Consider the following 25,416-nt stretch of genomic DNA (forward strand, 5'->3'; position numbering starts at 1 on the left):
TGGTTGGATAACGGCTTTAACAAGAAATACCTGAAAGTGGGTGATTAACTACCCTTTTTCCTCTCTTTTTAGATGGTCATAACCTGTATGGAAGTGACATAAATCAATGGTATTGTATTTTGAGTCAATTCAACGACGTCTCGACCAAGTCATTGCTTCTTGTATCACCACCGAGCCAGCAGCCACCAGTGCGAATATTTGATACTTTTTACAAACAACATGTAATATTCTCTAGCCATAATATTTTTTAAAGTCTGACATGCAAGGATATTATTGAGCTAAATTTTAGATATTAGGAATAATCTTTTTTTTAATTAATTGGATATTAAACAATATATAAAATAGAATCAAAGTTTTAAAGGGAACAGTCACGTTCCTAGAGTTATATTCAAGTTGATGAATTGATTAAAGCTCAAGAGAAAGAAAATCCATTATAGAAGCTTAATAAAGACTAAAACTCATAGTAAAGAAATCTGACAAAATATCAAACCCAATTCTCTCTTGAACTTAACTATATACTAGATCTAAACACATATGAATTTAATAAGATCTTTTTATAGATCAATCTATTAGGCCATTTTTAATTTAATTAGATCAATAGTAAATCCAATTTCAAATTAAAAACTTAACTAGAACATGTTTTGAGACTCAAATTTCTCGAATTTACATGTTAAACTAAATTGGATTAATAACTACATATTATTGAAATACATAGGCATCACCTTAAAAATGTTATTTGGAATTCCTTTCGGAGGTATTACACCGGCCAAAAACTGTCTCTTTTTATATCTTGCTTTAATCTATAACACCTTCAAAAGAAAAAAAAAATCCCAAGAAACTCAAACTGCAAGTATATATATAGAGGGATCTTGAGTGAGACCAAATTAAAAAGATTTAAAAAAGAAACAGGTATAGACGAGTCTTAAAACATCAAATCTCAAGTACTAAACTACTCTCTCTCCCTTTGGCACAATTTTATTTTCTGGTCAAAATTTTCTAGCAAACTTATACCATGTACGTACTACCTGAAATTTTCGAAGTAAATTTTCTCTTTGGGTCAACATTTTCTATATACATTGATAATCGGATATTACTTAGCAACTAACTCAATTAAGCTAGCCTAGGAGCTAATTTGCTCACTAAAACCAGAATATTTCATGACACATGATTAACTGAGCTATAACATTATAGCCAAGACTAATTATAACAATGATTATGTAATTAAGTCAGCTCTTTAATAGGTTAATATGAATGTGAGAAGGATTAAGCTCTTGATTAATAGAAGAGGAGATTTGAAGGAACATGTAGTCAGGTATGACAAATGTGCATGCATGAGAGGGAGATTTAATCAGAAAGTTTGGTGCATGAGAGCTTAACAAAATGCTTGAGCATGTTTGTGATGTAGCAACAGATCAAAAAAGGACACAGACAATTACTAATCTCCAAACTTCGAACTTTTTTACTCTATAAATTCTCTTCGATTCAGTTATGTTTCATTCAATTCAATTGTACCCGCAGCAGCAGCAGTCAGAGCTTATAACTAGCTAATTGATTAACCATGGAGAAAGCACACACAAAATCTGCTCTTAAGGTTGCTAGCTAGCTAGCTATATGTGCTATATCTTCTATGTTTCTTTTTTTTTTTCCACTTCCATAATTATTTTCTTAATGTGTGTTATTACATTTCTTTAGAAGCTTGTTAAGGCTAGCTCACAATCTGCATCGTGGAGCAATGCTGCTAGAGGAATGGTGAGATGACATTCCTTGCACCTCAACTAGCTAGTTCTCACAAGAAAGCAAAATTAAGCCTTTCGAGAATAGGATTTAGGATTTTTCTTTCATCAAGGATCATGCATTTTTCAGTATCCAATCATTGACTTCAAAGTCAGTGTCTTAAGTCTCAAGTCTAACGGATCCTCTTAATCACGTTAGCTTACTTAAAGATAACAACCTCGTAACTTCTCTTTCCCCTCTTAACAACCTCCAAGTTTTAACCAAAACACTCTTTTGAAGCAAATGCTATGTTCCCAGCCGACATGACAGATACTTTACCAGCAGCCCTGCCTCTTTCCAGGAACAAATCATTAGTCATTGAAAGCTACATTTTGCTGGGAAAAGATGTAGAAAGAGGAAAAAGAGTCTTCTTTTAATGATTTTTGTCACTTTGCATGTCAAAAAGGTCATCTCCTTTTGAGAAGTTCTTCTCAAAGAATGTTTTGGAGTTTGGAGTATTGCCTTTCGTTTCAAATGTTGCTGCTTCACGCCCTTTTTTCCATTTTAAGCATGAAGTAATTATTAGGTGAAAAGGTGTATCCCAATGCAGATCATTGTCACCAAAATTTATTTTCTTGCCTACACATATATTTTCTATGAGTAATAGCTTGGAATATATTTTCACAGGCGAAAGATGATCTCAAGGATCCGCTTTATGACAAATCCAAGGTAAAATGGATCTCTACACCTTATTAATTCTCTCATCAATCTGGGTATTTTTTACTGTGCTGAATCCATAATCATGCTATAGGTTGCCCCAAAACCCCTTGCAAAAGAAAACACGAAGCCCCAAGAATTCAAACTCCACACTGGACAAAGAGCTCTCAAACGTGCCATGTTCAACTATTCTGTAAGCAACTTGATTCCATCTCTGCACAAAAGCATCCTGCTTTTCAATGTTTATTCTGATTTTCCAATCTTTTCTTTGAACTATTTATGATTTCAGGTGGCAACCAAGATATATATGAATGAGCAACAGAAGAGGCAAATAGAGAGGATACAAAAGGTATCAAGCTAGTGCCCATTTTTTCATGGTGCAAGAGAGAATTACATCAATTACACATAACATTGATCCTGCTAATGAAATTGTGTGCAGATCATAGAAGAAGAAGAGGTTCGTATGATGAGGAAGGAGATGGTTCCAAGAGCTCAATTGATGCCTTACTTTGACAGACCTTTCTTTCCCCAAAGGTAAAGAAACTTGACAGAAATTTGTTCAGTTCAAGCTCATGCAATAGTCGAAAGAGGCTAAGTTGATCTATATCTGCTGCCCAAGGCTAAAACCATTAGCTAGAGCATTGTGGGATATCAAACAGGTTGATCTCTATCTTTGGTGCAGATCAAGCAGGCCATTGACAGTTCCTAGAGAGCCAAGTTTCCACATGGTGAACAGCAAGTGTTGGAGCTGCATCCCTGAGGATGAACTTTACTACTACTTTGAACATGCTCATCCCCATGATCATGCCTGGAAGCCTGTTAATTAAATAATTGCCATGATTTGTAGGGGAAAAAGGAGAGTGGAGTATTCTCTCTGTGCTGCTAATTTCTTCATGCTGTCCAAGTTAGTCTTGTATAATTTGGACTTTTGGAGTGTTGATAGTGTTTACTGTTTAGATCATGTGATAGCTCTTGTAGTGGGTGTAAGTAGTCGCTTTTTCATAGCTGAAAGTCCTTTTCAATGGGGGGTTTTGCTTACCAATAAGGCGGATATTGTACTTCGTTTTGTACTATTAAAAAGCAAGTCACCCTCTTTTCTGTCTTTTAGCAGTATCGTCGTGCATGCCCAATTAAGCACTTCATTTTATTTTGCCGGGAATGAATTATCAAAGTAGACTATAATTCTTTTAGCCATTTTGGGTTTTTTTATTTATTTTAAATAATAGCAGAGTAAAAAAAAAATCTTGCAAACTAGCACATTTGGAAGAAAAAATCGGGAACTAGCATATTTTTGTTGTGCAACCAACAAAAATTTTACTCTGGTGGCCTTTCCAACAACGCAACTTTTTAAAATAAAAATAAAATAAAAATTTGTAAAAATAAGTCAAAGGATCGAGAAGAAATAAAGATTTGCAATGATCCCATCAACATAAATTTTTCTTTAAAAAGAAAAATTTAAAGGAATGTGTTGATGGGATCAGCTAAACAATAAAAGCTTGTGTTTTTATTTATTTATTTGAGAATTCTGATTTTACCTTCTTATAAAGATTATTTTCTAACTAATTTAAGAAGTTATAAATCTCTAACAAAAATATACCAGAATTCATAATTATATTTTGAAAATAAAACTAATGAAAAGAATTTCAGAGATCATCAGCTTTGTCTTTCTTAGTTAATGTTGTTCGTGCTTCGTTCTTCATCAAAGACTTAGATTATGAAGCATGCTATGAATCTTTTACGAGAATCAAAAAGCAACATTTTGCAAATTATTGGAATTAGAAGAATATTTAAACTTTAAAGTTTGTTTAAATAAGATTGTTAATTTCATTCAAACATTATGTTAATTAAAAAAAAAAAAAAAAGTTCAAACAATGCGTGTGTGCGCATGTATTTGGGCGTAAATAGGCCTTTATAACTAACGTCGGTTCATGAAAGGACCCAACTTTCATTGACGATGAAGAAGACAATAAGAGGGAGGCTGCTTTCTCTTTAGGGGAAAAAAAATAATTTCCAATTAGGTTTCTTCATTGATTTGATTTCTTCTCTCCGAATCCAGAAACTCATCAAAGATCGTAAACATTTTCGATTCTATCTACTCAATTTTCCTCTCCCTTTTCAGGTACTTACAAACCCTATTTTATCCTAAGATTTACAGTTCTAGCTGCATTGAAAAAAAAAAAAAAACCATTTCTTGATTTAGCTGACCCTTGTGTAATATAGTTGCTGTTTTGGTTATTTGAGATTTTGGGTTTTTTTTTTTGGTTTGATGGGTCCTTGATGAAGGTGAAGATCCAAACTTTAGAAGATTTCAGTTTAGGGTACTAAATAGAATTGTTGGGTTTGCTTCTTCTTTTTTCATGTTATTGATTGTTTTAGTAGGGAAAAGGGATTTTTGGCTTCTCAATGAAGCTAAAGATGCATGCTTGAGATGTATGGATCTTTTGTTTTGTTGAAGTTTGTTAGCTTGGGTATGGAATAGCTATTGGATGGTTAAGACATCCTATATTTAGAGATAAAGAAGGGCATGAGCTTTTTGTACATCGCATGCCTACTTTTTTGAAAAATTTCCAGTTGTTTTGTTAGACAGAGACCGAATTGTTAGAGCTGATTTTCTTTTTCGAAGAGCAGAATTGAAGTATAGTGTTGAACAAGCAGGTAACCGTTGAGCTATATGGTGGCGAACTAAATGGATTCAGTTATAGTGATCCTGCTACTGTGAAAAATATGCTAGACACGCACAATTGGGTGAAATATTTGAATTAGTTCACGCTACAATCTGACGTGTTTTTTGGTAGCAGTCCAGGGTTTGGTTTTGTTGCTTAGTTTCATGGGATTTTGCTTCTTATGGGTTAATTTTGTTAAATGTATTGGTTTAGTAAAGAAATAGGTGTTTTTAGGTTCCCGGCTCAATTACGAGCTTTGGAATTTATTTAAAAAGATTAAAGAAGTCTATCAGAACTTGAGTTTTATTGACTTCTTAGGAACTTTTTAATTAAAAATATGTTTTGATTAAGCTTTTGGATTTGTTGACTTATCAATGAAGCTAAAGATGCAAACTATGATTTTGGTACACATTTATAGTCCCACCAAATGGAACTTGTAGCTTGTTGGTTTTGCATTCTGTTTCTTGTTATTGATTGTTTTTGTTTCATGCTGTTAACTTCATGATTTTATTTATGTTTTTGGAGTGCAGTTTGAGAAACTTTGATTAAATGATAATTAGTTGAGAATATAAGCAGTTGTTTCAATTCTATTAAACTCAGGAGTGCTTGGATTTGTTTAGTACAGTATGGAGATACAGACAAATGGGAAACCAATAGATTCGCTGTTAGAGAAGGTCCTTTGTATGAACATACTATCATCAGATTACTTTAAGGAGCTTTATCGATTAAAGACATACCATGAAGTGATAGATGAAATATACAATCAAGTTGATCATGTTGAGCCATGGATGACTGGCAACTGCCGTGGTCCATCTACTTCCTTTTGCCTTCTATACAAGTTCTTCACCATGAAACTCACTGTCAAACAAATGCATGGTCTGCTAAAGCACAAGGATTCTCCTTATATCAGAGCGGTAATTGTGCCATACCCTGATTTTTGTTTTCCATGAGTTGGTTGTAAATTCCTGATGCTTGGATATTTACTCACATGCTTCACTGGATGATCATTATTGAATTTGAGAAATGCTTGCTTGCATATCAATTTTATCTTCTCTCTTATATTATGTGTATTTACAAGGTCATTTCATTTGCGGAAGCAACGTGAATTCAAAAGGATTTTTGGTTTGTAAGACATGGATGATGGGGTTTAGTTTTGTAGTCATAGGTTGTCTTATGTGGGCCTCAGCTTTAGCTCATGTCTTTTCAATTTTTTAAGGCCTTTACTCATTTTTATCTTTTCTATTTAGTGTTATACCTAATTTTACCAATTTTTGGAAACTTGAGGAGGATTTTATCAAATTTGGGAACTTTTGGTTGGTGTCAATGATTTTGTTACATCTCAGGGAGTGATTTGGCATTGTACATTAACTACACGAAGGAAATTTAAATTTTCAATGCAACTTGATTAACATTGTTCTATAAACTGCAAAATATTGAATGTATAATTTTTTAAGAGTTGAGCTCCACTCATAAGGGCTTTTTAACTACTTTTCTGGTGTGTGAACTGCTGAGAAATTACGAGGTAATGGGCATAACATTGTCATATCTGAATTTTCATAACATTTAAAATCTCTGTTCTGATTTACACATCACACATGATAATGTCCTTGTTTTTCATAGCAGATCTCTCCAAACCAAGGTTGAGGTGTTCTTGTTTCTTTGAGTTGCTATGACTTTCTCACTCCTACATAATCTGCCCTTGCTTTGCTGAGCAGATTTCGCAAAATTAAGGTTTGGGGTGTCTTATTTTTTTATTCTCACTCCTAGGCTTTTTAATCGTGAATCAATACTGTCTGTTGACTGTTTTAATCATGATTCAATGCTGTTAGTTGTCTTTTAACCCAATGTCACTTGCTGCTACTTCGACTGTTGTTGTTACTATTCGCTAATCATTGGAAAACCAGAACTGGCATTTTGCTGCCCACTTCTATTGACCACGAGTTGGTTCTTTGAAATAAGGATAGAGATCCCTTATCCCTTTGGCATCAAAGCTTGGTTCACATTTACCTGCATTTACACATTTTTTCTTCTCTCTCTGCTTGATTTGCAGAATGTACTGGTCAGCATAGGGACTGCTTTATCTTAGCTTTGTGTTTGATTGATGTCCCCAAATTTGTTTGCAGGTTGGGTTCCTCTACCTGAGATATGCTGGGGATCCAAAGACACTGTGGAATTGGTTCGAACCATATATTAAAGACGATGAGGTACTTACTTCTCTGTATCTTTTCATGCACTACATCTCAAATTTCTCTCAGGCACCTATGTATACTATATTGCAAATTGATTCCTTCTGATTCTTGAAAGTGTTAGTTGCAGGTTACAACTCAATCTGACTCTAGAAACTTTTTTGTTTGTGGAATTGAATCCTCAATAATTGTGCTTAAGATTTCTTCCACATCTGAATTTTGCAAAAAAAAAAAAATCTTCTGTAGTGATCTGTGTGGTTGCTTAGTTAATACAAGTCAAATGCCATTGTTGGAATTTTTTATTTTTTTATTATTTCAAAGTCCTATAGTGGTTGGTGGAGGAGGGGTATTCAACTTCAACAATAACTTATAACAGGCGTTGATATCGTCCAATTTTATTTAGAATGCATTTTATAGGTGAAGCGATGATTGCAATTGCTGTGCTCTGTATTCTTTGAACTAGAGATGCAGTATGTGGTCTTTATTCTTTGAACTAGAGATGCAGCATGTGGCCTTTTGTTTAGGGTAACTGTCTACGAACACAAATAAGCTACATACATAGAGATGGACAAACTCTTAGTTAGCTCTTCTGCAATAAATTTTAGCTATAAATAAAAACGTGGTAAAAAAGAATGCTGTTGGTTTTCACCAATTGCTTTTCAGATACAAAATTTGTGGTGCTCATATCTGATGGTTCTTTAGATGGTGAAAAGTTTATGATGAAACTGGCAAAGCAGCTATTACTTGAATAGAACAACTAGCAGCTCTAATTGCTTGTTGAATGTACTTATAACGGGGGATACCATTTGCACGTGTTTCTTGTTTGTCCTGCAGTTGCTCACATGTATAATGCAAAAGAGCACTTTGTAATTTACTTCAACCCCTGTGCTTGTTGAGTAGCTTGCTGAGAACTTTTGATCCAAACATCAAATGAATTTAGGAGATCCGTTAGCTTCTGTTTGGATTGGTTGATTGAAAAACTTCCATTTCTAATACGTGAAAATTCTAGTAGATCCTGCTTTCCCAGATCTGGTCTTTCTATTCAAGTATTCACTTTTTACCATAACCTAGTAGTTGTCTAGCTAATTCCATCTTCCCTTGCACTGCCACTGTTAATAAATGCATTCATGCTACAAGTCAAACCTGACAACTTCACAAACTTCATGGGTTTTTTGACATGATGTGCATGTCCTTTTCCATCAGCTGCTTAAGTTTCTCTTTATATTTCAGGAATTTTCTCCAGGAACTAGTGGAAGGAAGACGACAATGGGTGTATATGTGCGTGATTTGCTTCTCGGACAGGTCAGGTTGAAACAATCTCTAATTCCTTGTAGTATTTTCAGGTTCTGTTATCCTTCCTTGCAGGCCAAAAGGGATACTGATGTCATGTTTTTCTCTTGCAGTACTACTTTGATACCCTTTTCCCCCGTATTCCTGTTCCTGTCATGCGGCAGATCACATCGAATCTGGAGAAGTTGAAGCTACCAACAAAAATCTCTGGTTCAACAGGGGATGGAAACCGTCATGGATCTGACGATACGGCACACCGGCCACCATCTGTGAAGGCAGCGCTTTCAGTCTCTTTTGGTCAGCGTGCTCCTCATCGTGCATCAACCAGGGATTTGTCTCCTGTTCGTCGCACAATACCTCCACCCTCCTATGACAGAACCAGTGATGATCCACGAAGTCAACTCGGCCAGAGTCGTGAATATTCTGATAAAGAATATTCAGATCAGGATCGGGATCGTGATAGGGGTAGGGAAAGGGACCGAGACCATGATCAGGATAGAGAGAGGGACAGGGTTCGGTATAGGGATCAGCAGAGAGAAAGGGACTGGGATCATGAAAGGGATTGGGATCAGAGCCTGGACAGAGACAGGGATCGGAAAAGGGATAGAGACAGAAGGTATGATTATGATAGAAGTTCCAGGTACACTGATAGGGAAAGCAGAAGGGATTCTGAACGGAGCAGCCATGACAGAAGTAGGCATTATAGAGAAAGTAGTTCTTATAGAAGCCACAGTCGAAGCAGGAGTCGCAGCAGGAGCAGGAGCCGAAGCTCGCAAGCTGGCGCATCACCATTTGATCGCCATCCAACTTCTCAAAGGGATGGAAACAAGGATAAGACATCTGCGCCTAGCAATCTGGCTAAGCTCAAAGATCTTTATGGTGATCTTAGTGATCAGAAAGGGGATGCTGGCCTGGAAAGGGTTCCTCGGAGGGATAATGATGGTGAAGAGGTTTTTAGACTCGGTGGTTCTACTTGGAGGTAGGTAGTTTAATCTTCAAACAGTAGCTTCAGTGGCTGTCACATCAGCTGTATCAATAAGGTCTTTAGCCAGGCCAAATTTCTGTTTGAATCAAGAAAATGGTCGCCATTATATACTCCCCCCCTTTCTCTAGTCATGGTTCTAGATTTTCGCTAAAGATATTCATGGAAGCACTTGAGTACGTGTTGTTGAGCTGTAGGGCAGCGTGCACATTAGCCCCAACCTATCTTTTAAGTTTCATGTGTACAATTGTTTCAGAAAAACTCAGATATTTTCCAATTTAACTTGTTACATTAAATACGCAAGAGAACATTCTTGGTCATAATTTCGAATATGTTTTCTTTTTTCTGTGGTTTCTGACCCGGCACAATTTTCCTCCTTGAGGATATAAATTCCATGAATCTTTGCAAGGGCATACCTTTCTATTCAAGAGATTATTGTATCTCTAGCAATTTTAAATAATGTCATGACCATGCAAAAACCGTCGTTACTGAGTAAGCGCGTTTGGCTACCAAATTTCGGTAGCTTTCGCTGTTGTGGGTTGTAGGGTCAACGCGACATTCCTCCTTGAGGATATAAATTCCTTAATGTTTTTACATGTAAGATAATAAGGATTCATTAGTTAAATGTCATATTAAGCACTATATTATAATTATCAGAAGAGGTGAAGTGTGAAACTTGAACCCAAAATGCAAAGACAACAATCATGAGTGAGTAGTCCGTTATTGACCAGTTATTTTTACAATAACGGCCGTTACCATTATATATCGGCACCATAGCTGTAATTGTCTGAGACTCGCCATTGCCGGCAATTGGGCACTTGTTTTCTGTTAAATAACGGCGTTAGCTTACAATGGACTCAAAACAGACAGCTTGTGCTTACAAATCATTAACTGCATTCTAAAGTCCTACACAAACAATTCCTATAAAAGATCTTAAAAGTCCTACATGTGATGTGCCAGAATTCTCAAAAGTTGTGACATAGAACTCCATCAATCCAGGAGCAGATTTCCCGGCCAACCGCTGCTTCACCTGTAACATGAGAGATACTATATGATCACTTTCATGGATACAACCGTGTAGATCTCAACAATTAGGCTACTTAAGAGAATCGACAGGAGTGTGTGCGTACCCATTGAACATACTGAAGATGATATGGCTTGCTATTCGCACTTGATTGAACGGTAAATGTGGCGGACAAAAAACAAGGAGGCACGGAACCCAATACTGCCAAGCATGAGGAAGAAACCATAGCAAACACAGGCCATGTAGCCAAAGAAAAAGGAGGTTTGCATGAAGCCTGACATGTCTGATCTTGCATAGTAGTAATACAAGCAATAGCCATAAATGAACAATCCAGTTGATCCACCACAAAGGAACGACCTGACAAACACCAAATTCAGAGGGGTGAGTGTGTAGCATTATGAATCAGGCAATCAGATATCCTTTTAAAACACGACACTTCAGAAAACACAAGGAAAATTCATGCAATGGATGAAAAAAAAAATAAAGCAAGCTAGGAGACCGTTACATCAGGAAAATTCATAACAGGAACCCGATGATGAAAAAATTACATTGTGACTTGAATATTTCCAGTAATTTAAATAACATCTCAAGAGTGAAAACATAGAATGAAAAAACACAATCTGCTAACATTTCACAAAAAGTTGGAAACCAAAATACAAAACTAAAGAATGTTATTTGCGAGCAAAACTTCCCAGATATTTTATTTGTGCTGATAATGATGCAAAATTGAAACAATAAGCTCAGAGATATTAGCATTTTACACATGAAATTATATCTATCAAAAAGTAAAACATACCTCCACCACCACTCATGGTCTTCAGCAGCAAGTTGGAAATATGTCAACGCCACTGTTATAAAAGCAGTGACAATCAAGAGAATGATGAAGACAATGAACAAGATGCTGTAAATGGTGTAGATCCTGTGACCCCAAACACTGGCAAATATGTAGTAAAGTTCAATATATATTGCACTGAAAGGCAAGAATCCTGCCATGGCCATCTGAGGAACTGTTTTCCGATACCAAGGCAACTGAGGAATCTCTCTGGGGTATTTAGTGGTGCGGACGGGAGCCTGAAACTCAGCCTTGCTATTCTTCCCAGCAATCCCACCCAGTACCAGCAATGGTGTTGTTACCAGAGCCCAAATAAGAAATATCACCACTATTGTTCCAAATGGCAATGCTGCAGTGGCACTATACGTGATTGCAACGGTATTAAGAAAGCAGAAAGTGAGAAACAGGGGTCCACAAAACAGGGCTCCAGTTAATAACAAGTTCCTGACCTGCAAAACCAGAATTTCAGAACTTCTTAGCCTAGCATGTCTCAAAGTTGAATGGTAGTTTCTAGAGTAGCTAGAAGTTCTGCAATGATAGAGCATAAGACATCATGGATTCAAACAATGCTGCTGAAAAGTGATTTCATCATTCTAATAATGATCAATTAACGTCACTATCATAATACTAATGAATGCAAACCATGCTAATTTTCATAAAGCCACAACCAGCACAAAATAGTAAATTGCACTCGTATCCAATTCTACAATTACTTAGTTTCAATGTATGTAAATTTATTAGAAGCAATTGTGAACTGTTGAGCTCTAATTTATCGTCTTCTGAGGTTAGCTTTTCAAGTGTAGCGCAAGCCTTCAGGAAGCAGTACACCAACTTTCAAGCACATTGTTTTCTTTCACTGCTTTCTCTCGAAAAGCTTCTCTTTCGCATCCCAGTTAGTTCAACTATTATAAGAGAGGAAAACATTATCCAAACACAAGGTGGTTTTGACCCCCGTTTCCATGTTTCGGACAATTTCCACAAAGTGTTTAGAGGAAAACCAAATTGATTCTGACAAAAGTCAATTTTCACCAAGCATTTATCTTAAAGCAAAACACATTTCAAAGAAACACTGAGAATTCCTATATATCCATTTACCAAATTTGATACCAACTACAACATCCTTAGACACACAGTAACAACAATTGTCTAGAACACACAAAACAATGACAATGATAAGTGCAAAAGGCAATGAAAAAGGAATTCTTAACAAGTTACCCAATTTGTTCCTTCCAGTTGGCAAAAGAAAGAGGCTGCAGTGTAGCCTGCAATCCCAGCTGTCAGAGCATATATGACAACCAGTGCAGTAAACAGAGCTCCACGATTATAAGGATAAAAGACACCAACTAGAGCAAGCACGAAAATGAAAATTGTGCTGCCAATGCACATATGTAAGCAAAGTTAGCAGACTGCTAAGCAACAGAATAACTTTAAAAAATGGATATGAGACAAAACCAACAAAAGCACAGCTTTGAAGTTGAACTTACAGGGTGAACAGCTGGGTGCCAGAACCAACTGCTGCTGCAAGCAAAGACTTATACTTTGGATATCTAAATACATCACCATGGATGTACTTCCACCCAGTCTCTTCTTGGTCTTCAGCTGACTCCTCATCATGAGCATATCTATTACAAATGGGAAGATCAAAAAATAAGAAAATTACAGTTTAAACAACATAAGCAGACATGTTTTAATAACATATTCATTGAAATGTTCTTCTCACTTGACAAAATCGTTCTTCAGGACTCGCATGAGAATTGTGGCAAGAAAACCAGTCAACAGGAGAACTGTCACACATGAGTTAATAATTGAGAACCAATGAATTTCCAAGTGATGAGGAAGTGAAGAAGATTGTGAATACTTGTCCATCCTTTTCTCAAATGTTATATCTGTTTCCTTCCATTTAACTGAATACATGAACTCCACATTGACTTCTTTATCTTCAGTAAGGTCCACAACATTGTTCAGATCAGATTGTGCAGAGATCTCAATGACACGATCCTTATTGTAAAAGATGGTAAAGTGAAGATGCTTAAACAGGTAATATTTGTATTCACTAGGGTCATTCTTGCGTTCCTTATCAACTTTCCCTAAGAAACCCCAAATGGGCAAGTCATCATAATACATTTGGAAGTAGTAGTCCTTGGAAACTGCTTCTCGGAACTGAGCAACTTGTTCCTTTGTCAGCGTGTTTTTGCATGCAACTTCAGAATCTTTGTCATTTAAAAATTCAAGTTTGTATGGGGCAGTGACTAAACGATCCCCATTCAACACTTCACCAAGGGCTTCTTTCTTGTCCTTTGTAGGACCTGTATTAAACATCGTCAGTAAACTTCCACAATAAAACAAAGCTTTATAGTACGAGTAATGTGAATTGATACAGACCTGATGAGCAGAAAGGCAGATCAAAGTAGCGGTATGTTTCACTGACAGAATGAACAAGAAAGAAACAATATCAAACAATTATGAATAAAAAAATACTAACGAAAGTTTTCACAGTTGAACAGTTAAAATCTCAAAATGAAAACCAAAAGTCTAGAGATGACCACAGTAAATATCAATTAAGTTCCGGCATAATTTCATGTACGATTACAGAAAAAGAGTTCCAGCGACTGATTAAAGATCTAAAACTGAGATCCAAGTTCAGCAATAACAAAGGAAAACCCAATACTTGAACTTTTCCAGCTCACAAGAAACAACCAGAAACAGAAATCAACACCTAGTCACTGGACATTATTCTGGGCTTTAACTAACAGACTCTACTTACGTGCAAATGTTTCTATCCAAAAGCTTGCATTCCAAAATCCCATTAAGCATTTCCTCAACTATCTCCCCAGGGATCCACTAGACCAACTCCTTGTACAACCATTAAGCTATGCTAAATTTCCAACTTAATTAGCAACTAAGTGACATCAACAGCATTTTCATGTTAAACTCCAAGTTCCAATCTTTGATCTTCCTTTTTAGGAAACCAAATCATAAGATCCACTTCCCATAAGCTCAGATCCACAACAATTGAAGAAACCAATCCATAAAACCAAAAAAAAAAAATGGATTCCACAGAATCTGACACGTTAATGCTAAAATCAAATTATCCAAAACCCAACTCCACAATTCCATTTCTAATCCATATCCCACATACCCCAACTTCCTAAATCATCAAAAGTCACAAACTTGAAGACACCCCACAAGACCAATAACCTTAACCTAATCAAAACAGCAAGAAAGATCGAGAATTGGATTACCTGGGATTGTGAAAAGGTCCAACCTTGTTAACATAGAGAGGGACATCATCTCCAACTTTGTAACGATGATCAGATGCATCTGATCTAACATGGGACACGCTGCACAATATCAAAACAAATGAAACCATACAAGGCACTAGTTTCTTCTCCATTTTCAATCACTGTAACTCACAAAAAGAGAAGAGAGAGTTAGATAGTTATGGGGTGAGAGAGAGAGGAGAGAGATTTATAAAGATGGAGACTTTATGGGTTGTGGCTCCAACAAATCTAAAATGGTTCGTGTCAAAATTGAGGCCTTCCTCAAATAACGAGAAAGAGATTAGGAGAGTAATTAAAAAATAATTATTTTTATTCTTAAATGCGTTCATGAAAAAAAGAATTATGACCACTATAAACGAGGTTTTGCTTTGGAAGTCCATGCGCCATCCTAGAAGTTTTGAGAATTTTCAGCTTTAACTCTTAAATTATTGAGATGTTGTTTGATTTTATTTGAGTTTTATCTTGTTAATATCCTAGAATATAATAAATAAATATAAAAAGATATATTTTATTAGAGAAATAAAAACAAGTACATAAAATAAATAATTTTTAGAATAAATTAAAATAAATTTATACATTATTAAAACATGAGGTATAAAATAACATGTCTCTTTTATTTTTATTTTTTCTGTTTCAAAACAATAATCAACCATTATTTTAATGTTACTGTTTTTGTTTTTTTTTTATCTTCAAACAAAAAATTAATTAATTTTTTTTAAAATGCAAAACCAGCAGGCTTGTCAAAATTATAGAAATTTTATTTTAAAAAAACAAAGGGAAAAAAGTTTTAAATTTTGGTTTTTCAAAAACATGAATGATACGAACAACCTTTATTTTTCAAAATAATTTGGTATTTAGCATCCCACAAAATTTTTTATTTCATTTTAGTGTTTATAAATTTAACTTATTGACCAAATAATATAAAAAAAGATAATAAGTACAAAAACACAAAATTTCAAAAGAATAGATTACACATAAACCCTAATTAACAATCTTATTATTGAATATTTTTTTTTTTTTTAAATAGTCTACCCCTCTAAAAATTTACAATTCTTTAAATAATCTAAACAAAATAGGAAACTTGAAAATAAGAAAAAACAATAAAAATCATAATTCAGATTACAAAAAATAAAATCATTAATCATAATATTTAATATTAAAACTAAATATGAAAAAATTAAAAAAAAATAACCAAGAAAACAAAAAAAATAAAAAAATCCTTTTATATCAAGTTTTTCTAAATTTGAAAGAACTCCTCCTCAAGTTTAATTTGTGTTTGCCTCGATCTTATGAATGTTCAATCAAGAGTTTTCAATATTTACTTACTTGATCTTTTTACTAAAAACATAATATCAACATGCTTAGCTTTTCTAATAATGGGACCATTTTATTGTTAGGAGAAGATTTGAAAATATGTCTCACAACTTTTATCAAAATACAATGACATCAATTTGATCTTATCAATTCTAAAGTCCTCCTGACAAATTTGATGCACATCCTTCAACATCACTTTAACATTCTCATCAATTTGATGTTTGATTCTAATTCACAAAAAAACTATGATCATTTTTATCCAATTAATAAGTTGTTTTCTTGTTCAAGCCTTTAAAATGTTCTTAAAATTAGACATGGATCAATAATCACTCTCTTCACGATCTTTCAGGCTACTCACTGTCGCCAATAAACGAGTTGATTTTGTAATTTGTCTCTATATATTTTCTATCACCATATCCTAAACACCTCCTTTCAATTTTTCAATATGTCACTAAATGTCTTATATTACTAGTTTTTAAATATTTCTTTTCTTCAAGGGGACCTCCTCATCCCCTTATATATAAACATATCTTTTCTATTATCTTTTTCATCCATGTTAATCCAGCATAGACAAGAAAATAATTATTGGGATCATTAGACTCTAATATCAATTGACATGGAATGAAAAAAATACAATAAGCACAAAAACATATATAGGAGATTGCAACTCCAAAAGAAGGGATCACAAAGAAACCTAATAACTCGCAATCTTATTGCTGAATATTTATTTTTAAATAGTTTACCTCTCAAGAAACTTGCAACTTTCTTATATAAAATCTAAAAACTAACCTAAAAACACTATAAAACTCAAAGATAAAGGAAAAACAATAAAAGTCTTAAACTAACTAAGAAAAAAATAAAATTATTAAGCATAATACTTACTTTTATAAACTAAATAGAAATAAAAATAAGAAAATAAATATTTACTTTTTCTAAAAAATCCTAATGCATCCTTATTTTGAAATTAATCATGCTTATAATATATATATATATATATATTTATATATATATATATTATATATATATATTTTTATTTCAACCCTCATTTATGAATTCCTCATTCCACCTCATTTTTTTTATTATTACAAAACACTAGAAGGAATGACTATATATATGTTGTAATTTTAATTTTTTATTTTTTTTATTTATTTTTTAATTCCATGTAATTATTTCTTTTTCAATTTCATATCAATCTTTTTTTAAAAGTTTACTTTAGTATTTGTTTTTTAATTGCCTTTAACATTATTGATAGGAATTACATAATTATTTTATTTTTTTTTTGTTATTAGATTTTTATAATTTAAAAAAAATAATAATATTTGAAAAAATTTATGTATAATAAAAAAATGCAATTTTTTGAGTTTATAATTAAATTTTTTTATTAGAAAAAAAAAAAAAATTTGATTCAACGGCAGCAGCACGATGGAAGTTAATAATCTAGTTATATCTATGCTTTGTGACTTGATAGCAGTATATGGGATCAATTTAAAATAAAATAAAATAAAACTAGGCCCATCTTTCCAATGCATGGCAATAAATTATACCCTTCGAATATGAAGAAGAGGGTTGACTTCACTTAGATTAGATCTCAACACAGGCATAAGAAGAGTGAAATGGAAGGAACACTCCAAACTTTGAAGGCGAGTGATTGCTTGGATGCCAAGGATTACAACTTCACAACTCAACAACCCTAGATATCGAAATTATCATGCCATCTACTTGTGGTTAATTCTGAGGTCTGTGCTAGCTTCTGTGGTACATTGCTTTCACTTTGATCTGCTATCTTTTCCATGGCGTGGTTGTCATGGCTATTTTCCATGTAATTGAAGCATGGAGGTCAGGTCAAAAGACTAAAAATACAGAAAGAAATCACTTTGTGTGTTAAGAACGCAAGCGACCTTGTTAATTATAGTTATTTGATGAAGGTTTGATCGATCCAGTCTTTTAATTTCTAATCTGTTCTTATTTTTATTTGAATCGTAATCTATGTCGTGTGATGCCTGTTCATTAGTCAAAACTGCTTTCAATTTATAATTTCCCCCCTCACTATTCAAGACTAGTGTTAAATATAGTTATAAAACTCTATTTAACAAGTCAATTCAATAATTTGCTGAACTAGAATTTGATTCGAGACGTGTTTTACTGTGAACTAGTTTTTTTTTAATATAACAAAATAATCCTTTTTATTTTTTTAAAATTATAAGTTTGAATTGTCTTATTAATTACATGGTTTTACTTGTTAAATTCATGATCTGAAACTTGTATTCATTGATAAATGATGTATTATTAAATTTAAATAAAATAATAAAGTAATAAAAATAACCTGTTAAAGATATGAGACTTGGACTATTGATAAATAATATATTATTAAATTTAAATAAAATAATCAAGATAATCAATTAAATTCAAATCTGATAGCAAAACCGAAATGTTGTAATAAGCAATTATATTTGCTTACGTATTTTTTTTTTATCTTGTTTCTAATTTCCTAAAAAAAAATAATTTTCTTTTACAAATAAATAGAAGTTGATGTTATGTTTAAATCTTATTGTAATGTTTTTGTTGGTCTTAGAACGGACCATACTTTTCTGTTAAAATATGCAAGATAAAATATGGCTAACTCATGACCAAGAAAATCAGGAAAAAAAAAATAAAACAAAAGAAAAGGCTTGCTTTAATTGCCATACCCCATTTTACCCTGAGTTTGCCTCTCAAATAAATAAATAAATAAAGGATAATGTATTTGCCTCAATGACCATCAAATGGTGATCTGTCCCCTTGAACAAAATATTTTTTAACATAATATTAAAATCTTTATCTTACTAAAATACGCAAAAAAAAAAAAAAAAAACAACAATAATAATAAAAAAAAAATTAACAATCAATTGGAGAAATTTATGTTGAAAAGTTTGCAAAAACATAAAACAATTATTTTTAGTTTTAAAATAAAATTTTATCATTCAAAACAAGATTTACAAGTTCAAAAGTTTTCAAAAATTAAAAATTTTGATAAATTATTTGAGGACTTGCTCTTAAATATAATATATAAATGATTTAAGATGTGGAACATATTTAGATCTAAAAGAAAACTTGATCATATTAGATTAAAATAATAACTTAAAACTATAATAACAAAAGATTCAATCTGTTAAATCAGATTTAAATTTCTCTAATTGATTGTATAAGCAATTTTCATATAGATTTTCTCCAAGAAAAAGATAATGTATTTGCCTTAATCACCATCAAATGGTGATCTGTCCCTTTGACCAAAGCTTTTATTAACATAATATCAAAAGTCTTTATCCTACTAAAATAGGCAAAAGAGAACTGCAATAATTGAAGGAAATTGACAATCTTGAGAAATTTATGTTGAAAAGTTTGCAAAAACATGAAATAATTATGTTTAGTTTTAAAATAATTTTTTATAATTTCAAATTATTTTTTTTTGATGCAACCGGGTTTCAGACATTAAAGGTTTTATAAGTTAATTTGAGGATTTAGCTAAAATATACCATTTAAATGATTTAATATATGTTTTTATAAAGTATTGGAATAAGTTTAGACTCTGGAAAAGACTTGATCATACTAGATTAGAATAATAATTTAAAACTAAAATAACAAAATATTGACCTGTTTAATCAAATTAAATTTCTCCAAATAATTCAGATTTCTCCATATAATTCTACAAGCAGTTTTCATATACAAAGTCTTTGGGTCACTTATCAATGCTAGGCTAATTTTGTTATTTTTTTCTAAATATTTTTGTTTTTATCATTTGTTTAAGATTTTATGCTATTTTTCTTTGTATCTAAGGATTCTGACTTTTGTTTCCGAGTCCATATCGATTTTTCTAACCTATAAAAAGCACTACAAACTTCTTTAGCAGACTTATTAATTGAGAAATAAAATAAAATTTTAAAGTTTGTGTTTAACCCTAATTCGGGCTAACTTCTTCAGCAAACTTCTTTTGACTGTTATGGTTCCGTCTACATGACATGTCCTCTCACTCTCCACTACCTTCATTCATCTCTTTTGATGGCATCCAGAAGCTACCTTGATTTTTTATCTCAGCTAATTTGGATCATTAAATTGAAACAAGAATAGTGAAATTAGAAAAATGAAGAGTCATGTTTCCCCTTGAACAAAAAACAAAACAGACGATCCTCGTACTCAAGTTTTCTAGTCCACCCTATGAGAATAAATGACAGAACATGTATTTTGCAACTATAATAAATTGTGGAGACAAGAATTTTCGAAGTACTGCTACCAATAACACAAACTCTACGGCTTCTAACAGTGATAGAATACATTCAAAATGATGGATTATCTCACATTGAAGCACTGCAAATTCTTTAACAGCATTCTAAAGCCCTACATGTTCCTCTCCTATATATAAAAAAGGTTATTACAGAAGTCCTCCATGGAACGTGCCATCCTCCTCCAAGAGTAGCATAAAGCTCCTGCAATCCCAGAACAAGTTTTCCCAGCCAACTGTGGCTTCTCCTGTAACATGGCACGTTAAAAAACCACCTTCATCAATACAAACACGCGGAGTTGCCTTCAATTAAGTGTATTCAAAGAAAGGAAGGCAGCCTACTCACTGAACATAAGGAAGACCATATGACTTCCTACTCGCACTTGATTGAGCGGTAGATGTGGCGGACAAAGAACAAGGAAGCACGGAAACCAATGGTTCCAAGCATGAGGAAGAAACCGTAACAAACACAGGCCATGTAGCCAAAGAAAAATGAGGTTTGCATGAAGCCGGACATATCTGATCTGGCATAGTAGTAATACAAGCAATAGCCATAAATGAACAAGCCAGTTGATCCACCACAGAGGAAAGACCTATGAAACACCAAATATATAAAAATGAGTGTCTAGAAACATGTATCAGGCAATCAAGTATCGTTTTAAAGCATGACATCTTACAGAAAATACAAGTACATGCTGAGGATAAAAGGAAGCAAGCTTGGAGAGGGCATAAAGCCAAAATTCACGTTATGGCTTGCATATTTCCAGCAATTTAGATCTCAAGAGAGAGAAACATAATAAAAAAAAATTCCAAAATTTAACTCAAATTTAGAGAAAAACATTAAAGAATGTTTTTTCTGTGGCTGAACATGTATATTTTTTGAGATAATAATGATTGGAAATGAATAAATAACCTCAGAGGTGTCAACTTTATATCAATCTGATAGTTAAACATACCTCCACCACCACTCATGGTCTTCAGCAGCAAGTTGGAAATATGTCAATGCCACTGTTATAAAAGCAGTGACAATCAAGAGAATGATGAAGACAATGAACAAGATGCTGTAAATGGTGTAGATCCTGTGACCCCAAACACTGGCAAATATGTAGTAAAGTTCAATATATATTGCACTGAAAGGCAAGAATCCTGCCATGGCCATCTGAGGAACTGTTTTCCGATACCAAGGCAACTGAGGAATCTCTCTGGGGTATTTAGTGGTGCGGACGGGAGCCTGAAACTCAGCCTTGCTATTCTTCCCTGCAATCCCACCCAGTACCAGCAATGGTGTTGTTACCAGAGCCCAAATAAGAAATATCACCACTATTGTTCCAAATGGCAATGCTGCAGTGGCACTATATGCAATTGCAACGGTATTAAGAAAGCAAAAGGTGAGAAACAGAGGACCACAAAACAGGGCTCCAGTTAGCAACAAGTTCCTGACCTGCAACAACAAAATACAAATCAGTCAAGGATAACGTCTTGAAATTTGAATGGTAGTTTCTAGAGTAGAGCTAGAAATGTTGCAATAATACAGAATATGACTACAAGTGCCTACGATCCCAATGAAAACAAACAAAAAACACATCATTGCAACAATGACTAATTACCATCAATATCATTAAACAAATGAATGCAGAAGGTGCTAGTTTTAAGAAAGACAACCAACATAAAATAATGAATTGCAGTCATATCCGTGTCTAGCATTACTTAGTTTCAGTGCATGTAAACTGATATATCTAACAGTGACTCTGAAGTGTTGATCTCATCTATAAAGACTTCTAAAAATCACATTTGAAATTTAATGCAAGCTTTCAGGCTGTACACCATCAACTTTCAAGTCCACTCTTTTCTTTCTCTAGGAAAGCTTGCTTTTATAGCATCCAGTTGGTTCAGATATGATGAATGGGGAAAACAGTTTGCAAGCATTAGGTCATTTTCACCCCCTTTGGCAATGCTTAAACCAAATTTCACAAAACATTTATCCCAAAACCAACACATTCTAAAGAAACATTGTAAATTCCATTAAGCATGTGTACTGAAATTGAATTAGAAGACAATAAACTTAAAAAAAAAATACAGCCATAACAAGTGTTAGGGACATGCCCGGGAATGATACATGCCAAGGCAGTAAAATAGGAATTAAAAAACCACTAACCCAATTTGTTCCTTCCAGCTGGCAAAAGAAAGAGGCTGCAGTGTAGCCTGCAATCCCAGCTGTCAGAGCATATATGACAACCAGTGCAGTAAATAGAGCTCCACGATTGTAAGGATAAAAGACACCAACTAGTGCAAGCATGAAAATGAAAATTGTGCTGCCAATGCACATATGTAAGCAAAGTTAGCGGACTGCTAAGCAACAGAATAATTCAAAAAAATGGATTTGAGACAAAAGCACAGCTTTGAAGTTGAACTTACAGGGTAAACAGCTGGGTGCCTGAGCCAAATGCTGCTGCAAGCAACGACTTATACTTTGGATATCTAAATACATCACCATGGATGTACTTCCACCCAGTCTCTTCTTGGTCTTCAGCCGACTCCTCATCATGAGCATACCTATTACACATGGGGAATCAGAAAATACGAAAATGACACAGTTTAAGCAGCATAAGCAGACATGTTTTAATAACTCAGTCATTGACATGTTCTTCTTACTTGACAAAATCATTCTTCAGGACTCGCATGAGAATTGTGGCAAGAAAACCAGTCAAGAGGAGAACTGTCACACATGAGTTAATAATGGAAAACCAATGAATTTCCAAGTGATGAGGCAGTGAAGAAGACTGTGAATACTTCTCCATCCTTTTCTCAAATGGAATTTCTGTTTCCTTCCATTTAACTGAGTACATAAACTCCACATCAACTTCCTTATCTTCAGTCAGGTCCACAACATTGCTAAGATCAGATTGTGCAGTGATCTCAATGACACGGTCCTTGTTGTAAAAGATGGTAAAGTGAAGATGTTTAAAGAGGTAATATTTGTATTCGCTTGGGTCATTTTTTCCTTCCTTGTCAACTTTCCCTAAGAAACCCCAAATGGGCAAGTCGTCATAATACATTTGGAAGTAGTAGTCCTTGGAAACAACTTCTCGGAACTGAGCAACTTGCTCCTTTGTCAACTTCTTTCTGCAAGCAATTTCAGAGTCCTTGTCATTTAAAAAGTCAATTTTGTATGGGGCAGTGACTAGACGATCACCATTCAACACTTCACCAAGAGCTTCCTTTTTGTCCTTTGTCGGACCTGTATTAAGCATCATCAGTAAACTTCCACAGTAGAAACAGAAGCATTGAGAGCTGGAATAATAATAAAGATTGACACATACCTAATGAACAGAAAGGAAGATCGAAATAGCGGTATGTTTCACTGTTAGAAGGAGATAACATCAGATAATCATGACTAGGGAAAATGTAATAATATTTATAGAGAACTGTTAAAATCTCAATATAATAACAAAAGATTGAGAATGTCTCAAGCACTAAACAAGTTTCCTATCTAATTCAAACTAATCCAATCTGCTACCAGCCAAGACTTCTAAATCCAAGCAAGATACGCACAACACGAATGAATTTAGACTAAAATAATTTTACATAAGAATGATGTTTTTCTCATTGCTGAAAAGATCTGAGAATGTAGATCCAAGTTCAGCGTCCACGAAATAAAAGTAAAAATTCTCTGAAATACCTGAACTTTTCTAGCTCACAAGAAACCACAAGAGAAAGAAACACCTCTTGAATCTCTAGACACTGTTCCAGTCTTCTATTGACTGCTTCTTCCTGCTTACAGACTTCTCTATCCAAGTCAAACAATTTCATTTCCAAAATGCCACTAACCTCAGCATAAGATGGCCCACTTAATCAACTCCAAGTATAATCATTAAGCCATACGAGATTCCCAACTTCATTAGTAACTAACTCATCTCTTTACCATGTTCAAGTTCCAATATTTAATCTTCCTTTACAGGACACCAAATCACCGATCCAGTTCCACATTAGTTTAGATCCACGAAAATCAAAGAAACAAACACAGATAAGAGCAAAAAAAGGGGGGGGCTTCTTCAGAATCAGAACCTTAAATGCTAAAATCAAATTCTCCAAAACTCAACTTCACAATTTCATTTCCAATCCAAATCTCAAAGCCCATCTTCCCCGATCATAAAAAAAACCCTCAAACTTGAAGGAACCCCATGAATTTACAGCATTAAAACTGCAAGAATTGAATTCCAAAATTGAAGAAAATTGGATTACCTGGGATTGTGAAAAGGTCCAACCTTGTTGACATAAAGAGGGACATCATCTCCTACCTTGTAACGATGATCAGTTGCATCTGATCTAACATGGGTCACACTGCAAAATATCAAAATAGAGAATACCAAACAAGGCACTAGTTTCTTCTCCATTTTCTCTCTCACGGTATCTCACAGATGCATAGAAAGATAGATCGAGGAAGCGAGGCTTATAAATTTGGAGACTCCTTTGTTTTGTCACGGTTGTGCCCCCGTGTCAATAGAAGCTTTTCTTTTATCATCCCACAAGGAGTGAGATTATTTATTTATTTTCACAACTTATCATTGAGGTCTTTTTTGGAATTTCATTTTTTATTTAACTAATGTTATTTAAACCCGGTCAAGATCTAAGGGAGCTGCACTGAGTTTCATGCCAAATGAGGTTAGAGAGTTGATCTCATAAAACCTATAGATTTAGTTAAGATTAATAAGAATTGATTTGATAATTTTTTTAAAAAAAAAATAATGCTGTCTTATACCAAATAATGGTGTTAAGCTGAGTTTCTTAATTTTGATGTTAATGGATTTTTTTTAAGCAGTTGAAACATATTTATAAAATAATCTGCTAAAAATAAACTTAATTAAATCAAATGAATTTATATAAAAATATAAATTAAAAATTAACTCGTTAGATCAAACCAAATCTTATAACATAAGGTTAAATAAACCAATTTTCTTAAATTAAAACTAATCTCTATAGATTTTATTCATATTAATTTTTTTTTTAAAAAATTATATCTTCTCTAAGAGGGGTTTTTTTTTTTTATGAATTTAATCCAGGAATCAACTCATCATATCTACACTAACGTGAAATATTTGAAAAGTAAGAATTAAGGGATAGTACTCCTAATATTGAAGGTGTGTGAATGCTTGGACGCC

At 33.7% G+C, this 25,416-nt stretch overlaps 4 protein-coding genes across 13 annotated transcripts; 2 read left to right on the forward strand and 2 right to left on the reverse strand.

Annotated features, from left to right (window-relative positions):
- The first annotated feature begins 1,461 nt into the window (after positions 1–1,461).
- Positions 1,462–3,581, forward strand: LOC118037140 (microtubule-destabilizing protein 60). 2 transcript variants are annotated; one of them, XM_035043039.2, is made up of 7 exons: positions 1,462–1,591; positions 1,693–1,749; positions 2,401–2,442; positions 2,525–2,623; positions 2,720–2,779; positions 2,870–2,964; positions 3,113–3,581. In XM_035043039.2, exons 1-7 carry the CDS (start codon positions 1,559–1,561, stop codon positions 3,255–3,257), a joined length of 531 nt encoding a protein of 176 aa, XP_034898930.1. In that variant the 5' UTR covers positions 1,462–1,558; the 3' UTR covers positions 3,258–3,581. The 2 variants fall into 2 exon arrangements, with proteins under 2 accessions (XP_034898930.1, XP_034898931.1); XM_035043040.2 differs by lacking the exon at positions 1,693–1,749 and having other exon boundaries at positions 1,497–1,591.
- A 932-nt stretch (positions 3,582–4,513) lies between these two features.
- Positions 4,514–9,874, forward strand: LOC118037139 (pre-mRNA splicing factor SR-like 1). 6 transcript variants are annotated; one of them, XM_073405747.1, is made up of 6 exons: positions 4,557–6,007; positions 7,217–7,297; positions 8,510–8,581; positions 8,683–8,910; positions 9,011–9,209; positions 9,278–9,874. In XM_073405747.1, the coding sequence occupies exons 1-6, from the start codon at positions 5,720–5,722 to the stop codon at positions 9,550–9,552; spliced, it is 1,143 nt and encodes a 380-aa protein (XP_073261848.1). In that variant the 5' UTR covers positions 4,557–5,719; the 3' UTR covers positions 9,553–9,874. The 6 variants fall into 6 exon arrangements, 5 of the variants coding, with proteins under 5 accessions (XP_034898926.1, XP_073261847.1, XP_073261846.1 ...); XM_035043035.2 differs by adding an exon at positions 4,514–4,549 and having other exon boundaries at positions 5,719–6,007; positions 8,683–9,874; XM_073405746.1 differs by adding an exon at positions 4,519–4,549 and having other exon boundaries at positions 5,714–6,007; positions 8,683–9,874.
- Positions 9,875–10,201: 327 nt separating this feature from the next.
- On the reverse strand, positions 10,202–15,083 carry LOC118037138 (transmembrane 9 superfamily member 3). 3 transcript variants are annotated; one of them, XM_073405744.1, is made up of 8 exons: positions 14,650–15,083; positions 13,790–13,830; positions 13,128–13,713; positions 12,892–13,029; positions 12,623–12,779; positions 11,372–11,856; positions 10,695–10,932; positions 10,202–10,581 (listed from the first exon to the last, which is right to left on the reverse strand). In XM_073405744.1, exons 1-7 carry the CDS (start codon positions 14,799–14,801, stop codon positions 10,713–10,715), a joined length of 1,779 nt encoding a protein of 592 aa, XP_073261845.1. In that variant the 5' UTR covers positions 14,802–15,083; the 3' UTR covers positions 10,202–10,581; positions 10,695–10,712. The 3 variants fall into 3 exon arrangements, with proteins under 3 accessions (XP_073261845.1, XP_073261844.1, XP_034898924.1); XM_073405743.1 differs by having other exon boundaries at positions 10,202–10,598; positions 10,682–10,932; XM_035043033.2 differs by having other exon boundaries at positions 10,682–10,932; positions 14,650–15,081.
- A 5,121-nt stretch (positions 15,084–20,204) lies between these two features.
- On the reverse strand, positions 20,205–24,692 carry LOC118037136 (transmembrane 9 superfamily member 4). 2 transcript variants are annotated; one of them, XM_035043031.2, is made up of 8 exons: positions 24,500–24,692; positions 23,578–23,618; positions 22,910–23,495; positions 22,673–22,810; positions 22,413–22,569; positions 21,214–21,698; positions 20,604–20,850; positions 20,205–20,505 (listed from the first exon to the last, which is right to left on the reverse strand). In XM_035043031.2, exons 1-7 carry the CDS (start codon positions 24,649–24,651, stop codon positions 20,631–20,633), a joined length of 1,779 nt encoding a protein of 592 aa, XP_034898922.1. In that variant the 5' UTR covers positions 24,652–24,692; the 3' UTR covers positions 20,205–20,505; positions 20,604–20,630. The 2 variants fall into 2 exon arrangements, with proteins under 2 accessions (XP_034898922.1, XP_034898923.1); XM_035043032.2 differs by having other exon boundaries at positions 20,600–20,850.
- Between the last annotated feature and the right edge of the window lie 724 nt (positions 24,693–25,416).

Source organism: Populus alba, chromosome 17, assembly GCF_005239225.2.
Source record: "Populus alba chromosome 17, ASM523922v2, whole genome shotgun sequence".
NCBI lineage: Eukaryota > Viridiplantae > Streptophyta > Magnoliopsida > Malpighiales > Salicaceae > Populus > Populus alba.

Coding starts and splice junctions, on each gene's coding strand:
- LOC118037139 (XM_035043035.2), top strand. CDS start 5,720: ATGGAGATACAGACAAATGGGAAACCAATAGATTCGCTGTTAGAGAAG. Junction 6,008..7,216: donor ATTCTCCTTATATCAGAGCG/GTAATTGTGCCA, acceptor ATTTGTTTGCAG/GTTGGGTTCCTCTACCTGAG. Junction 8,582..8,682: donor GTGATTTGCTTCTCGGACAG/GTCAGGTTGAAA, acceptor TTTCTCTTGCAG/TACTACTTTGATACCCTTTT.
- LOC118037140 (XM_035043039.2), top strand. CDS start 1,559: ATGGAGAAAGCACACACAAAATCTGCTCTTAAG. Junction 2,443..2,524: donor CGCTTTATGACAAATCCAAG/GTAAAATGGATC, acceptor ATCATGCTATAG/GTTGCCCCAAAACCCCTTGC. Junction 2,780..2,869: donor AAATAGAGAGGATACAAAAG/GTATCAAGCTAG, acceptor AATTGTGTGCAG/ATCATAGAAGAAGAAGAGGT.
- LOC118037138 (XM_073405744.1), bottom strand. CDS start 14,801: ATGGAGAAGAAACTAGTGCCTTGTATGGTTTCATTTGTTTTGATATTG. Junction 13,714..13,789: donor TCTGCCTTTCTGCTCATCAG/GTCTGTATCAAT, acceptor TGTTTAATACAG/GTCCTACAAAGGACAAGAAA. Junction 12,780..12,891: donor GGCACCCAGCTGTTCACCCT/GTAAGTTCAACT, acceptor GTGCATTGGCAG/CACAATTTTCATTTTCGTGC.
- LOC118037136 (XM_035043031.2), bottom strand. CDS start 24,651: ATGGAGAAGAAACTAGTGCCTTGTTTGGTATTCTCTATTTTGATATTT. Junction 22,570..22,672: donor GGCACCCAGCTGTTTACCCT/GTAAGTTCAACT, acceptor GTGCATTGGCAG/CACAATTTTCATTTTCATGC. Junction 20,851..21,213: donor GACCATGAGTGGTGGTGGAG/GTATGTTTAACT, acceptor GGTGTTTCATAG/GTCTTTCCTCTGTGGTGGAT.